The 16,501-nt window shown below is 36.1% G+C and overlaps 1 protein-coding gene across 3 annotated transcripts in view; it reads right to left on the reverse strand.

Annotated features, from left to right (window-relative positions):
* LOC120522830 (serine/arginine repetitive matrix protein 2-like) overlaps window positions 1–16,501 on the reverse strand; it is a 143,196-nt gene that overhangs the window by 48,186 nt on the left and 78,509 nt on the right. For all 3 annotated transcript variants that reach the window (XR_005632523.1, XM_039743517.1, XM_039743518.1), the window contains 3 exons: window positions 8,890–9,086; window positions 3,207–3,353; window positions 321–500 (listed from right to left, as the gene is read on the reverse strand). Coding sequence is in view for 2 of the 3 variants with exons in the window: in XM_039743517.1 (XP_039599451.1) it covers window positions 321–500; window positions 3,207–3,353; window positions 8,890–9,086 (524 nt within the window). In the remaining variant the exon portion in view is untranslated. The remainder of the gene's footprint in view (window positions 1–320; window positions 501–3,206; window positions 3,354–8,889; window positions 9,087–16,501) is intronic.

Raw genomic sequence — 16,501 nt, forward strand, 5'->3', positions numbered from 1 at the left:
CGTCTATGTTATTTACAAAACTGTGTCTGGCCTGATAGAGCACACGCTTGTTCTGGGGATTCTACGTGGCAGAAGGGCTGTTGGACGTTCCCAGGCAATGCTCTTCTGTATGTCTGTAGAACATGGGCTGATCATTAATGTTCATGGTTTGTGCAGCAAAGGGGATGACATGTTCACTCTTTCGCTACAGCTTTGCTTTCCCTGTAAGTTTTCACAGGAGGTGATGGCGCAAGAGGTATTTTTTTTTAAAAACTCTATAAGTTGGAGCTCCTCTGGGAGCCTGCAGAGGCAGGGGGAAGGAGCAGAGGTGTGATTCCCACCTGCACAGGTGTGTCTGAGAAGACGTTGTCCTTGTTTTCTTTTTCAGTCCCCTTGTCGACAGGAACCCATTCCCCATAGGCACCGTCCCCTTCCTTCTTCCTGTGCTGAGACCCAGATGACACGGGAAACTCCTTGGTCAACGCCACCTCTGTCTTTGCAGCAGGTTTCACTGAGGCATTCTGAAAAGTACAAACAAGTATATCAAATGACATCGCAAAAACAAAGTAAACTGGCATGAAACTATCATCAATATCCTACCACACGGTGATGCCCGTAAGAATTATGCGATTCCCTAGTTTTATTGTTTGAGGTTAGTTCAAAACAGACCACAAATGTAGGGGTGTACCACTTCCTTCTCAGGAGTACCTCAGACCCAATAACTCTGCATACGTGAAAAAAATTGGCAAGGAAATTCATGCTACCTGTTGTCCAAGACACTGAGCTCTTATAATAAATACTGCAATTTTCATAAACTACAAAAGAATTAAGCAGCAGTCCTTACTTTCTGCTATTTATACTCTACAATAAGATTTAATTATTGAAGAACAGCCCATCCAAATGTTTTAAGAAATAATGATTTCTTGCATGTGTGTGTATGAAGGTGGCTGGCATTATCATGGCTGTAATTTTATGACCTGATCATTACCTTAGGGTGCCCTGAAGCTAGACAAGACAATAGTATCTTAGATAGTGAGTCCAAACACTATCAACAAAAGATGTCACCATGCAGACATCTTATCTGTGCCAGCGTTCCTCTTCTAACCCCATTCCCCCACCAGCCATTAATATTTCTAAGGATACACTACAGAGAACTGTTAGCATTCAATACTACAGGATATATAAACTGCAGGCTCATGTGGAAGATATGAATAACTTGAGAATTAGTTAACATATATTACTTGTACATTTTAGGTGCTATTGAGCATTCTAGGTCTAAACATGGCAACTATTTTTTATTAATATTTATCCACCCACCAAATCACTTTTTATATAAAACTTAAACTGCTTAATATATATATGCCCTCACAAAATGTGGCCCAGGCTCCATAATACAGAAATAACCCACCAAAATAGTTACTTGAGTACACATGACCTGTTGAAAATTGTATTAGATAGGATCTTTCTGTTTAAATCTAATGATTCCAGTCTCCAGTTCTAAAATTTTTCTTTAAGCTTCAGCGCAGTGGACAAAGCACTTTTTGGCACAGCATTACCTAAAGCAGACAATCATTTCTACCTCATTTTTAAGCAGCACACAAATGGCCCTCTGGTTACAAATGTGTTACATTCTTGCAGACATTTATAACTCGATATTGTATGCAAGTGAGAACTTTCTCTTAAATGTCTGTTAATGGAAATAAGTAAACATCCATAATGCACTAACACTTATTTCATTGAAAAATGTTTCAAGTTAAATTAAATGACTGCGAAGCAATATATTCAACTCTAAAATAAAACAAAAATAATTTAAACTAAAATGAATTATAAGCAAGTATAATTCATTGACATTATACTTAAAAATCATCCTAAGTATGTAATATAATGATGGCATAAAGAAAACCACTAAATGCTGACTAATCCCTCAAGCAGAGACATGCTACCTTTGTTAAGGAATGATTTTATGACTGTCAGCTCCTCCAAGAAGCTATACTCACTGAAACCACAGGTTACTACAGCTCAGCTGAACAGCGAACTAGAGATTAAAGTGGTTACTTGTTACTGAACTTAATGCATAGAGACATGCTTCTAGTTGCATTCAACTGCCCCCACACACAAAAGAATACACTTATGACAAAGTCTGTAGTATGCAGTACTACTGTAGACAAGTTAATGATGGCTCGCCTGTAAATGATTAACCTGAATTGCAGAACAGAAAAAGGCATTAAGAAGGAGCAGTCAGTGACCAAAAACTAATTTCAGATCTTGACCAAATAGCAAACAATCCTGCAGTTTTCAGTTCAACTATGTTATGCTTTCAACATGCAACATTGCTGCTTAATTTTAAGCCCCCTAATAATGGAGTAAAAATACCAAAGATTCTATACACTAGGGCTACAGCTTTTATTCACAATAAGCCACTTGATGCTGATAGACACTTCCTTATCTGTTCTTAATCATCCATAACAAAGTAGACCACCTGGCCTAAAGTAACATTAGAAAGGTGGAAGTTCCTAGTATGACCATTCTCAGGTTAGAGAAGAGATTTCTTTATTGCCATTTCTATGTCAATATTCATTAAGAAGACAGAATTTTGGCCGACTACTTTGGATAAAGAGTACATGTATTACTTAAAATGGTTCCATATGGCTTTTGCATCTCGCCAGATTCCTTGCACAGAACAGTGCAAAAGAACTCTGAATCATTCCTTACTTCAAAACTGTACATAGGGTGTAAAAAGAAAATTAGGCCTTAAAAACTACTATGGGCAGACAAGTTTTTTTGTTTAATTCTATGAATATTAGTTTAAACTGGATTTGTTGAATGTCTGTTAAGGCAGATTGAGATCACTAACATGGAAGTACAAAATGATGGCAAACAAATAATGAACTTTAATGTGTCAAAAACTGGAAACATCAACTGACACAAAGGTAATTTAAGAATCTGTAATGATTGCTAATTAAACAGAACATTTTATATCAAACCTGGTACATCACTAAAGCAGGCTGGAGAGTTGGCTATGTAAAAATAAAGTTGAAAAGGATTAACTTATTAGATTCTTTGTTGATAATTACTTTTTACAAGGAAAACAGCAATATGGTCTAGGTTGATGTGTCCCAAAAATTCAACAGCATTATGTTGAGGCAGTAGCAGTGTGACAGAACTATGGAAACTATGATTACCAGTCTGCGTGAGGAAAGCTAATTCCATAAAACAAAGACACTTACACTGAGACTGAAGGAGATTCCCTTGATTTCACCTAGCTTCAGATTCTGTGTGGTGAAAGGCTGTTCCTCATCTTCATCATCAGATACATGAGGCTTATTTATTACTTCATTTTCATCTTCTTTACTTTCTGCGATTTGTTTGCATTTCTGTCACATCCGAAGCAAAAGAAGTACAATAAAAATTCACAAAAAAAACTACATGCATTGAAGTCCTTAAATTATTAATTCAGTTAACTTCAAAATATTTAACAATATCTGAAATTGTCTCCAAGAGTTCTCTCAAGTAGCTAAACAGACAAAGAGAAAATACTCTATACTACTATACAGATGTTTAAGGTATAGATAAAAGTCACTAAAAAGGTACATTAAGCATGTTGTGGTGTTCAACAGAATACTTAACCTTTCTGAAACCTAATTCAGGTAATTAATTGTACAAGTTAAACCAAAGTAGCATTTATACATATACACGCACACACATTACAGTTATACATACAAAAATATCAGGAATAGGCAAATTGTAAACTGCTATGGTAGTCTGCTGGGCTACCAGCTTTGCAAACCTTTCTACAATAATGTTTCTTTGTAAAGATTTGTTGTGCATGAATGCACAGCACTCTTCTACTACAATATAAACACAGTCAGCTTTCTTGGAAAATATTAGTTTCATAAATTGATGATTTTTAAAGGATTATATCATGTTGATTTGTGGTCTTTTTCCAAAGTACACAAGAGTATTTCATCAAAAATTAACTGAAACACTGCATTAATACTGTATTCTCAAAAATTGATTTTAGATCTAATTCAGACCTCACCAACATCATCAGTATGACTTTCACGGTTATTCTGAGGTGCAATATGTTCTTTACAATGTCATACATCTATAGTTGACTATAGCCAGTGATCTATGTACTGTAAACAGATGCAATATAAGAGGGTCCCCATGTTAGTAAAAATGCGGTTTAGGAGTAAAAAAGCATCTTCACACTCTGCAGTATTTGGGCTAAGAGTAAGGAACTTTTTTTCTAACTTCAAGTACACCTGTTAGGTGCCCAGAATGCATATCAATTAATGGTATCTAATTTTTTTTTACGAGATTCCTCTCTATTACTGCAAAAGTAATGGAGTATAAACAAACTGAATTCAAAAGGTTAGTGTCCATTTTCTAAGGCTGAAGACTTAAAAATTTGTGACAGGAACGTTTAAGGGACATTAAAGCCATGAGTTGTGAAAAACAAGCTGCTGAATATTTTAGGCAATTTTCTCAGCAGTAGCAAGCTCTGTCACCGGATCAGCATTTGTTAGATATTGCAGGCTCGATAAACAGAAAACAGTCTAATGTTATTGTGTCTTTTCACATTTTCATTCATAAAATTAGTTTTGTCTGAAAACAAAGGACTATGGATCTTGAATGTTATCTGCATACAGCACGTAACAATCTCTGACAAGCTTGTGGTGTTGTCCACTCCTAGCAGTCACCTCTACTTTGCAGAATATCCCCAGTATTTAATTCACTAAAAAAGATATTTCAGCATCTGAAAAGCTGAAGCAGTCGTGGAATGGCCTGCCTTGACCTCCTTTTCCTTTCTTTCCTTTTTTTAAAATCCACAACAAAGTATGCATCATTTTTTTATATTTTTATTGCAGTAAAGATGAAAGGATACAATTAATTTTGGCATTCTTGCCATCACTGCTCCAGGTGCTTTACGGCTAAAGCTGTTGTTTCTCTTGCTTGCTTTACTGACAATTATAATTATTATTATTACAATTTCTCTATATTGTGCACTAAGGTGTGTGTACTGTATGTACAGATCCATTAACTAAAACCAGCAAAAGGAAAGAAAGCAAGATATTTTCATGACTGCATCATGAGGACATTTTGAGCACATCTAACCAGTTTTAGTGTCGTTACACTGGTTACCTGTGTCATTCAGAATTGACTTCAAAATACTACTAATGGTTCATAAAGTGTTAAATAATATGGCCCCATCTTATATTCTGGAATGCTTGCCCCCAATTCTCAAAGTCATAACTGTAGACCTTCGATTGGAGGTGTGCTTATAATTCCAAGAACCAGGCTTAAAATAAGCGGTGAGGTGGCCTTTTGCTGTTATGCACCTAAAATCTGGAATATTTTACCCAGAGAAAATTCACAAGGCTAATATTGTGAAACATTAAAATAAAACAAAAACAAACTACAATTTAAGTTGTATTCCTAAATTCTATATGGTTATAGAATTATCATATTCTTTGGGGATCTGCAATATGCACTATTACCTACTATTCTCTGCTGTCTTCTCTCTTCTCTGGTGGTGGTGAATGGTACCCCCACCACTACCACATGATCAAGGCACCAAGCAGCCCCCTGGATCTTTTGTTTTTATCAAATTGTGATTAAACTTTTACATGAACCAAAACATCTGTCCACAAGGATTTGCAAGTGTATAGGTTGATTGTCTGGAATACCGACTTGTCCACACTGGATATATTCATAACACACTCACACACATAAGCTGTCGGAACACTTGGCACTATCCAAAAATAATTCAAATACATTTTGAATTAATTTTTAAAAGGCTTAAACTAACATTAGAATGTAAAAGAAGGGTTCTTAGTTTTACATCATACAAAAAAGATCACTTTACTTCACACACACTTTTGAATGGTTTGCTTGAATCAATTGGACAGATTGCTTCTTAAAAATGCCCCTTCAGATAATATTTCTGAATAGATTTTTTTTTCTTCTTACTGCTCATCTTTTGGAGCTTATGTTGTATTAACAACATAATTTATAATTTTAAGCACCACCCTGGCAATCTAATACTCTGTTCCCAGTTCCATTTCAATTCTCATTTTTGAACCCAAGATGCCCAACTTGCTGTCATTTTCATTAAAAAAAATTTAAGCTGGTTTCACATCAATGTAAAATAACTGCCATATTTCTGATTTTCCTTTTAGAGTTGTATTGGCTTTAAAGGTACAAATTTGAAAAGCCTTTTCAATGTCAACAGCCTTTATTTGGCAAACTATGCCAAGAAGCAGCCTACATGTTGGTTGGCTGCTGAACTGACACACGTAGAATGAGGTGTTATTTAAAAAAATAAATAAATAAATAAATAAAAACCTGGCTGCTTTTCTCCTGGCCAGTTCCAAATGTCCAATATATTAATCTATTAGTCACAATCCATTTACAGGATATAAGAACTTTACTCATTGCCAAAGAAACTTCACTTCAAAAATGGAATTTCACTGGGCTTCAGTTTCCAGCGTATGATGTGTGCTGATTTTCCTGGAGGTATATATTTCATAACATTTTATCAAAAAAGCATGTGTTTTGAAAGTTTTGAGCATACAACTGGATAAATAGCATTATGCGACACGAATAGCAAGATTTTTTTTTTCGGCCATAGACATTTTTCACATTGTTTGTTATTATACAGCATTGTTCACTTTTGGCTTGTATTATAAAAGTTTACAGCATCAAAGCCACTAAATAATCTGCTGTGGAACTGTAATGTACTGCAGTCTAATCAATGGGAAATGTGGTAAACAAAATTCAAATTTACTGAAATGGTAAATCAGAGTGGGCCCTAAAAAAAAAAAATAAAAAGACTTATAAAACTAAAGGTTGAAACAGTAAAGTTTATTATTTAGTGCTGAAGGAAAGTTTGATATGAGTGTAAGAAGCTACTTCTATTATTTATATTTAATTTATAAGGAGTCCATCCAAACCTGAAAGTTCTACAAGAAAATCAATACAAGTACGTTACATTAGAATGGATTGTTGAAAATAAGCTCTTTAACCATTCATGTAAATAACTTTTTTTTTTTTATTTTGTTTAGACTTTTACCTTCCACTATCTTATCATCAGTACCTTTTGATTGTACTCTGCTATCCATCCTATTTTTTTTTTTTTTAAGAAAGGATTTCAAACTGTAATCATTAGGGTAGACATCACATCAAGCCTAATTATGTGTATAACAATCAGTGCATCTATATGCACACACATAACTGGGATAACCCAGGCAGAAACCTCATTTATTAACCCTTAAACCACGACACACTTGGGGGTTAATGCACCCAGGATGCCAAATACTTTTAAAGTAAACGTCACTATTCCATGAAAATTTCACATTTTCTTTGTGAACACAATTACACAATGGGTCACAATTACTGCAACACTGATCATTTTATACACTGCCAATAAACTGTAAAAACTAAAAAAAAAAAAAAAAAATTTCTGCAACAATCTACTATTATATGTACAAGGTGCAACTGGCGCCATTGATAAAATTCAGTAAATCAATCACCGAGCCAACTGTGCTCGAATTAGCTGCACACAAGCACACAGAGGTAAATGCTGATGCTTGCAGGCGAGTCTAGAGCAGCAGTTGAATCCCAGGGACAGTGATGCTGCAGTGCTGCCGGGGCCAGCAGTCGTCATGAGCTGGCTGCTTAACGAATATATGGCACAGACTGATCAGCTCCGGCGTGCTGGCATACTGCTCTGTGAAGCAAGTATATCCGGTTGCAGCTTTCAATGAATGTACATCGCCAAATATACTCAGCTCTGCCGTCCTGGCAAATTGCATTCAGAACCGACTATAGCTGGTTCCGGGGGTTTAAGGGTTAAAAAAAAAATCTGCTTTTACATGGGCAAGTATCTTCTGAATTTCTCCTTTGTCAGAATGCTCCAAAATCATTAAACTATACAAAAAATGTATCATCTATTAACTGTGAATCTGAAAATAAGCATGACACCTGTGATAAGCATATTTATAAAGCGCAAGAAAATTATCAATGTGATGCTTGCTTTATAAGTTTCAGTTGCTAAATTGCACAGAATAAAGGATCAAATACTTGTGCTTCCTACCTTACACCCTGTGCTGCAGAAATAATAATGCAGGTATTTGTACTTTCAAAAGATAAGCAATGCATTAGCTTACTTGTTACTTTAAATAGTAATCTATGTAACGCACATTACTTTTAAAATGTTGCCATAATGCTCGAGGTTGAGTTGCTACATTTAGTAGTGTACGTTCAGCCCATCAACAAAAATGTATCGATTTCTGAAATATTAGGACAGATAAAATCAGCCAAGAGAAGGAAAAACGCAATTGCTCGAACATCTGCCTCTGCAGATTTTGTGGACGCTTCTATCCATGGCTGGTGAAAGACAATTCAAAGCAAACACATACACAGGTTGACAGAGTGCATCAAAAGCGCAGACTACAAAGTCCTTAACAGTAACCCAGCTACAGGTTTACAGGCCACAATCTGCTTACTCACGGCAACACCTCTATCTGTTAACCTGTTTTTTTTTCTCCATGTCAAAACAAAAGAAATATGTATAAATGTGATGATGAAAAATTTTGGCCAGTATGATCAGCTTATCCTGAGAAATATTATCATGTTTTCAATACTTAGGAAGTGGATGTAATTAGTTGGAGATTTCAGGTTACTAGACTCGGCCTTTTTAACTAAAAGACAAAATAAAAAGGACTGAGCTCAATAAAGCAGCTTCTCTTTTGAATTTTAACTATAAAAATGGTGTGCCTAAAATAAATGCATAATCATTAAGAGCAAGACTGTTTCATTAAACCATCTTTGACAGTCTTGAAAGACCATTTTAACAGCATATTCCTAAAAAAAAAACAAATTACATATGCAGATGAACTCACAAACCTCTGTTAGCTCTTGTATAGTGATGACTGATGCTTTTTGAACCACCTTCTTCTTTTCCTCTACCAACTGGGGAACAGGAGGAGGTAGTGGTAGCTGTAGTATTGCAGCTGGCTTTAAACTATCAGGTATTGGCATGCCAGCCTTTGCACACATGGCAGCAGCATTGGCTTTTGCAATTTCCAGAAGTTGGGCCTTATCTAAAGAAAAACATGATGCTTAATTATAAATCACTGAATATCAGTTTAAAAAAGACATATATACGAAAATACATATAATCAGTCTATATGCAACAGGTTTTCACTTGCCAGGATCACAATAATGCAAGCTTATTTTCAAGAGCTCAAAGCAGCAGCTGACACAAATGAACCTGGTCTGCTAGAGTCAAAGAGGTCTTCAAAATTCAATCTTGAATTAACAAGAAATACAAATCTAAAATGGGTAACAAACCTAGCTTAACTTACCATGTCATGCTGATTTATAAAGCACCTTCAGTAGTGCACTCTTCCTCATTTCTTGCCCTCACAGTGTGGAATGAGCTTATGACGACTGCTAAAATCGCCCCCCAGATGTCAGGAATCTATTGTGCCATCTTAGGACCGACTGTAGTACAAAACTGCTTATGCTGTAATTTGAAATTGTTACATTTTGCTGGCTAAATTTATTTTTGAACGTGAGGTACAAGTCATATGTCACTGAGCCTGTCCAAACATGACATACAAAACAGACCGTACCTCAGTATACAGCCACTGGATTCATCCAGTTTACTGGTGCGCTTTGCTACAATGTCCCAGTTACCTACTACATTGCTATCATCAAATAGATAGCCAAAAAAATTGATTTTGGGTGGCAACACCTTCTGGAAAATATTACTATAAATAGATAGTCCTTAGTTGTGCTGTCACAAAGAAAGATATAAACCTGCTAATGTTTTCAAACAAATACATATATTACAAGATGAATATTTTGATGATGACAATGATTGAAACAGTGACAAGCAACTTGATGATGTGGAATCTGTAGGCTCTGGCACTGATGCAGACTGCTGCCCCGAAGGTGCTTCATCATAAGTAGTTTGACCTGTCACGACTCTCAGGACAGAACTCCATTGACATTCTGTCACCAACTGAACGAAAACAGTCGACAGCTACCACACGTGTTGTGTGCAACAAGTGTGGACAGTGCAAAGAAATGTGTTACATTTGCAGCATGATCTTCTAAGCCTGCACTCTGTGTGGTACCATGCTTCCATGACTCTCATTCAAATGGAGACTTTTAGTTGTGTTGCTGTTGAAAAAGTAATTACCAGTTTCTTTACATTTTGACAGAGTTAGTGTTATATTAGAAAGTAGCACTTTTAGCATTTCTTTACATTCATTATTTATCATAAATGCATAGACCACTACAACAGAATGCTGGTAATAAATGGTCCAGCAGTTAATGTGTTAATATGTTTTATGTATTTTTTTTCTAGAAAGTTGCACTAGATAAGGTTGTCTGCTAAATAAGGAATAATACAAGAATATATAACTTATCACAAAGATTTAATAATGATGAGAAAGAATTGGCAAGATGCAAATCCAGAAGGAGAAACAGGACAAATTTTTCCAGGATTTCCCCAGCAGAAAAGGAAAGAAATTTAAAGTCACAACATTCTGTCTCACGTAAGCTACATAGCTGAAATGTTGCATCTCAACTTTTTTCCTTTGCAGATACACATTGACGTAGCCCTAATGTAACTTTATTATATTTATTGAGGGACATTATAAAGTTATTATTTCGGGGGCATTTTCACCCATTGCCCTCAATTATTTTTCACTCTGAATACAATTCAACCTTCCTCCTCAAAGTCAAAGCTACTACACTTGTATCAGTAAGCTGTAGCATGCTGAGAAATATAAAACTATCCATTTCCAAAACAGCTAAATCAAAATGTGTGATAACTGTTGACGGTTAAATATGAAAAACACTTAAACTACCTGTAAAACATTATAAGAAACAGGATAAGGAGAATACTGTGAATAATGCGAGATTAGAGAATGAAGGAAGAAGGAATGTTACTTCTAAGAAAGGTTTATGAAACGTAGTTTTAACATAAAAAACGTGTTTAGTCTGAGCAATGGGATCCGTCACAACTCACAAGAAAGCTATGAAGCATACTGTCAGACAGGCAAATCAAGTTACTTAAAAACCAAGAAACAGCAGTGGAAACAATCACCATATTTGCCAAATTTGTATGCTTTACATATTATAAAGAAAGCTGGTTTGAAAGAACCAAAAACGTGAATCAAAACTGGTTGAATGGCAATTAATCTTAGATTTGCTCATAGCTATACATTATCAGCCAGAGATGGGGAATCAAATCACAAATTTGGTAACTTTGAACTCCACTTGAAAAAAAAGAAAAAAAAAAATTAAAACTTGTAGCTTGACTTGGACGACGACTTTCACTTGGATTTCGACATCTGCCTTGTGACTCGTAAAGACTTGACAACTCAATGGTGGTTTATACTTGCTGTGCCCGTGAGGGGGAACAAGGGAAAAAATGTAACACATCCATGTGCATTTTGGGTTTTTGGATTTGCACCATACACTGTTTTCACCATGGACTGGGGAAGAAATAATTTCACTGTGCTCTGCTGTAAGTGTATATGAATGCAAAGGAACAATTGTTTTATCATGGCTTGACATGGATTCCTCACCTCAGAAGTATTCAGCTCATTATCTGAAAGCTTGAGCTACACTTCTTTTTCTGTATTTATGTTTTCTGCCTGTGTTGCAATGGAAGAATTTTCATTTACAAAAAATGAATGCAATGTTCTTCGTTCATTACTGTAGGACGAGGATGTACTGTATTTTTCCAACATGACACACCTTTTCAGCTGCTTTTGAATCACAAGCATCAGACACATGTTCCTCTTATAATTCTGTATCACAAAATGAAGTCAATTGGTGCTCCATTCTCTTATACACAAAAACTTTATTAGTATGTTCATCAGGTGAGCATATTCATCAATGTGATTAAAAACCAGACATGCACTGTTCATCAGCCACTGGAGATGCTTCCTTAACACTTGACTTGTGTTCCTTATCTGTTTTGAATTGATTTTGATCAGTCTCAGATTTGCTCATAGCTACAGTGGGATGCAAAAGTTTGGGCAACCTTGTTAATAGTCATTCTTTTCCTGTATAAATCGTTGGTTGTTACGATAAAAAATGTCAGTTAAATATATCATATAGGAGACATACACAGTGATATTTGAGAAGTGAAATGAAGTTTATTGGATTTACAGAAAGTGTGAAATAATTGTTCAAACAAAATCAGGCAGGTGCATAAAATTGGGCACCGTTGTCATTTTATTGATTCCAAAACTTTTAGAACCAATTATTGGAACTCAAATTGGCTTGGTAAGCTCAGTGACCCCTGACCTACGTACACAGGTGAATCCTATAATGAGAAAGAGTATTTAAGGGGGGCAATTGTAAGTTTCCCTCCTCCTTTAATTTTCTCTGAAGAGTAGCAACATGGGGGTCACAAAACAACTCTCAAATGACCTGAAGACAAAGATTGTTCACCATCATGGTTTAGGGGAAGGATACAGAAAGCTGTCCCAGAGATTTAAGCTGTCTGTTTCCACAGTTAGGAACATATTGAGGAAATGGAAGACCACAGGCTCAGTTCAAGTTAAGACTCGAAGTGGCAGACCAAGAAAGATTTCGGATAGACAGAAGTGACGAATGGTGAGAACAGTCAGAGTCAACCCACAGACCAGCACCAAAGACCTACAACATCATCTTGCAGCAGATGGAGTCACTGTGCATCGTTCAACCATTCGCACTTTACACAAGGAGATGCTGTATGCGAGAGTGATGCAGAGGAAGCCTTTTCTCCACCCACAGCACAAACAGAGCCGCTTGAGGTATGCTCAAGCACATTTGGACAAGCCAGCTTCATTTTGGAATAAGGTGCTGTGGACTGATGAAACTAAAATTGAGTTATTTGGGCATAACAAGGGTGTTATGCATGGAGAAAAAGAACACAGCATTCCAAGAAAAACACCTGCTACCTACAGTAAAATATGGTGGTGGTTCCATCATGCTGTAGGGCTGTGTGGCCAGTGCAGGGACTGGGAATCTTGTCAAAGTTGAGGGACGCATGGATTCCACTCAGTATCAGCAGATTCTGGAGACCAATGTCCAGGAATCAGTGACAAACCTGAAGCTGCGCTGGGGCTGGATCTTTCAACAAGACAACGACCGAAACACTGCTCAAAATCCACTAAGGCATTCATGCAGAGGAACAAGTACAACGTTCTGGAATGGCCATCTCAGTCCCCAGACCTGAATATAATTGAAAATCTGTGGTGTGAGTTAAAGAGAGCTGCCCATGCTCGGAAGCCATCAAACCTGAATGAACTAGAGATGTTTTGTAAAGAGGAATGGTCCAAAATACCTTCAACCACAATCCAGACTCTCATTGGAACCTACAGGAAGTGTTTAGAGGCTGTAATTTCTGCAAAAGGCGGATCTACTAAATATTGATTTCATTTCTTTTTTGTGGTGCCCAAATTCATGCACCTGCCTGATTTTGTTTGAACAATTATTGCACACTTTCTGTAAATTCAATAAACTTCATTTCACTTCTCAAATATCACTGTGTGTGTCTCCTATATGATACATTTAACTGACATTTTTTATCGTAACCACCAACGATTTATACAGGAAGATAATGACTATTAACAAGGTTGCCCAAACTTTTGCATCCCACTGTATATATTATCCGCCAGAGATGGGGACTCAAATCACAATTTTGGTAACTTTGGACTCGACTCTGGGGGGTGTATGGATGGGGGGTTAAGGGGGTTCTGCCCAGAAAAATAAACAAAAAAGACTTGGACTTGAACAACAATGACTTTCACTTGGACTTCAAAATCTGCCTTGTGATTCAAAGACTTGATGTAAGGGTGGTTTATACTTGCTGTATCCGTGTTGGGGAACAAGGGCAAAAATGTAACACATCCATGTGCATTTTGGGTTTCTGGATTTACACCATGCACATAATTTTTTTCTAACTACAATGCTTTTTAAATATATTTTATCACATCTGCAGCTGTTGCATGCACAAGACTGTTTTGTTGTTAAGGAAAAGCTAATCGGAAAGAAACTGTGTTTGAGTATCATCAAAACTGCACTTAAACGAAAAGATTTGTTGCATTAAAAATGATGATGGCAACTCATTAAAATAATTTGTTTAGAAATAGATTGAGCCAGAAAAAAAAAATTAGCTGATAAGGGAAAAGGATAAATCAACATTCTGTGTCACCATCTTTCTCTGTAAATGCTCAATTCTTGTGCCACAATGCCAGGAGACGACTTTGGTTACACTAAACATTAGTTAATCTCTCCTAAATATCATTGTCTCCACAACCTTCTTCTGTAAACTGATAGGAAACACCAAGTATGATCACGTTCTTAATTGTCCATCAGTGGTCAATGAGGACAAAGGCTTTGAATTTTACTAAAATACATAAAACTATCTGTTCCTTTACACATGCTCTTGAATTTAATGCTTTTTTCATTTAAATTATCAACTCCATGATGCTCTTGGACGCTGCATTGCTGTTTTGAACTGCCCAAGAAGTAAGTCATGATGTGAAAAAAAACAAAACAGCTTAACTTTATTACATCAAAACCAGCCTAAATCAGATCAGCTAATGTTGTGGATTATTGCTAAAGATAATTCCTGTAAATGTAAGGAATAGCATTAAATTTGGTGAAAAACACATGACTTATTTGAACATGGAAGTTTACGATTTGAGTCAAGGCTTGTCCGGAGAATTGTCAAGCATCATGGCTTGGAACTGAGAGTAAAGATGTACTTGTTACTTGAAAAACAGAGACTTGCACCCACCTTTGGTAACAGCTAAAGATTAGGTTATGAAAAGAGAAAAAAAATGTAAGTAGAATATAACACACTCCATATTAAGTAAGATTATGTGGGACTGCAAACCACCATGAACAGCTAAAGTCAACAAATCTAACAACCTATTTACACAGTGGAGTGGGAAAAGTCATGAAGTGAGTTTTGTCGTATAGAGTCCTTGGTGAACACATTTTCCCCTTTTATACTCTTCATTGTGTAGATCTTAAAATGTCTCAAATTTATGTTACAATTCTTTTTATACCTATGCCCTCAGGTAAAAAGATAGAGCAATAGAACAAACAAAGTTGCACTTTTTAAAATAGATAATACTCCCAAATTATACAGAAACAGAAAAGAATGTAAATGTTGGTTAACAAACCAGACCTCATAATGCTAAATGTGTAGTTTCAGGTGACACAATAACTTTTAGCTACAGGATTCTTACTAGCCAGCTCAACATCAGCACCAGCCTAGGCATCCTCCCTGTCTCGATATGGCTGCTAAGACAGAGTTGTCTTCTCTTCATGAAGGAATGACTAGACAGACAGATTTGGTCTTCTCGCTAAATGACAAGAGAGAGCTAGAAAGGCAAGGTGAACAACTTGTACCAATTCCTTCCAAAAGCCATGAAATAATGGGATGTCATGGAACAGAATGGCCAATTGTAAATGGCCACATTTCAGTCCTCAAGACCTTGCTTCATACCAGTTAGACCGTTTATGGCATATAGATTTTTGAATTTATGAATGTCTAATAAAAAGTAAAACTGAAAATACAGTATGTCTTTTATGAAAGCTTCATATTGTGGTAATATTTTGCTGTGAAGCCTGAATCACGGTATGAATTGTATCATGGGGTATTATGTCTTTCTTAATGACCAACACAGATAGCATGACTGATAATCACATTATTTAATTTCATATCATAAGAGCTTAAAGTAGAAATGGAACTATCTAATGTTAACAGCAAACATTATGACAAAATTAGAGATAAAACCTAGTTGGGCTGGTGCCATAATGGAGGATGCTTTGTAGGAAATCGAAGTATGCAACATAAGGAAACTCCATTTGCATCACCTAAAACCCCCATGCACCCATAGAAAATAATACACATTCGAAATTACTGTCTCAAACTCAAAATGACAGTTTCCCAGTTTTACACCTTTAAAGAGCACTGGAATTCACTTAGGAGTGGCAGGTGTAATATTTTTCAAAGGTATGTACGGTGATAAACAAATACAAATGTCATGGTGTATCTTTTGAAGCTACTTTCAGAAAGGTATGTTTCTATTATGGAAAAGCTTTCTAAAAATGAACATATTAAGCTCCTTAGCATTGTTTAACCCAGGAAAAACAAGCCAAAATTTCAGATTTTTTTTTTCCCCAACAACAAAAAACTTATTACATGTTACAGAAACAAATAAATACAAAAAAATATCAACATAAACACAGCAGGAAAGGTATGTTTAGTATCCATTGCTGCACTGAAGATTTCGTATATGTCCTTTGAGTGAAACGTTATGAAACAGTCACCAATATTCAGTCTGATGCCCCAATCAGGATAATAGAAGTGTGTTTCTATGTGAACTTTTCTAATATTTTTTTCTATTGCTTGCACATGACAGGACAGAGTATTAGTGCCTGATCCACATGATGGTCATGTCTATTGTCTTATTGTTGACTACCACAGCTA

The sequence above is a fragment of the Polypterus senegalus genome, chromosome 2 (genome assembly GCF_016835505.1).
Source record: "Polypterus senegalus isolate Bchr_013 chromosome 2, ASM1683550v1, whole genome shotgun sequence".
Classification (NCBI taxonomy): domain Eukaryota; kingdom Metazoa; phylum Chordata; class Cladistia; order Polypteriformes; family Polypteridae; genus Polypterus; species Polypterus senegalus.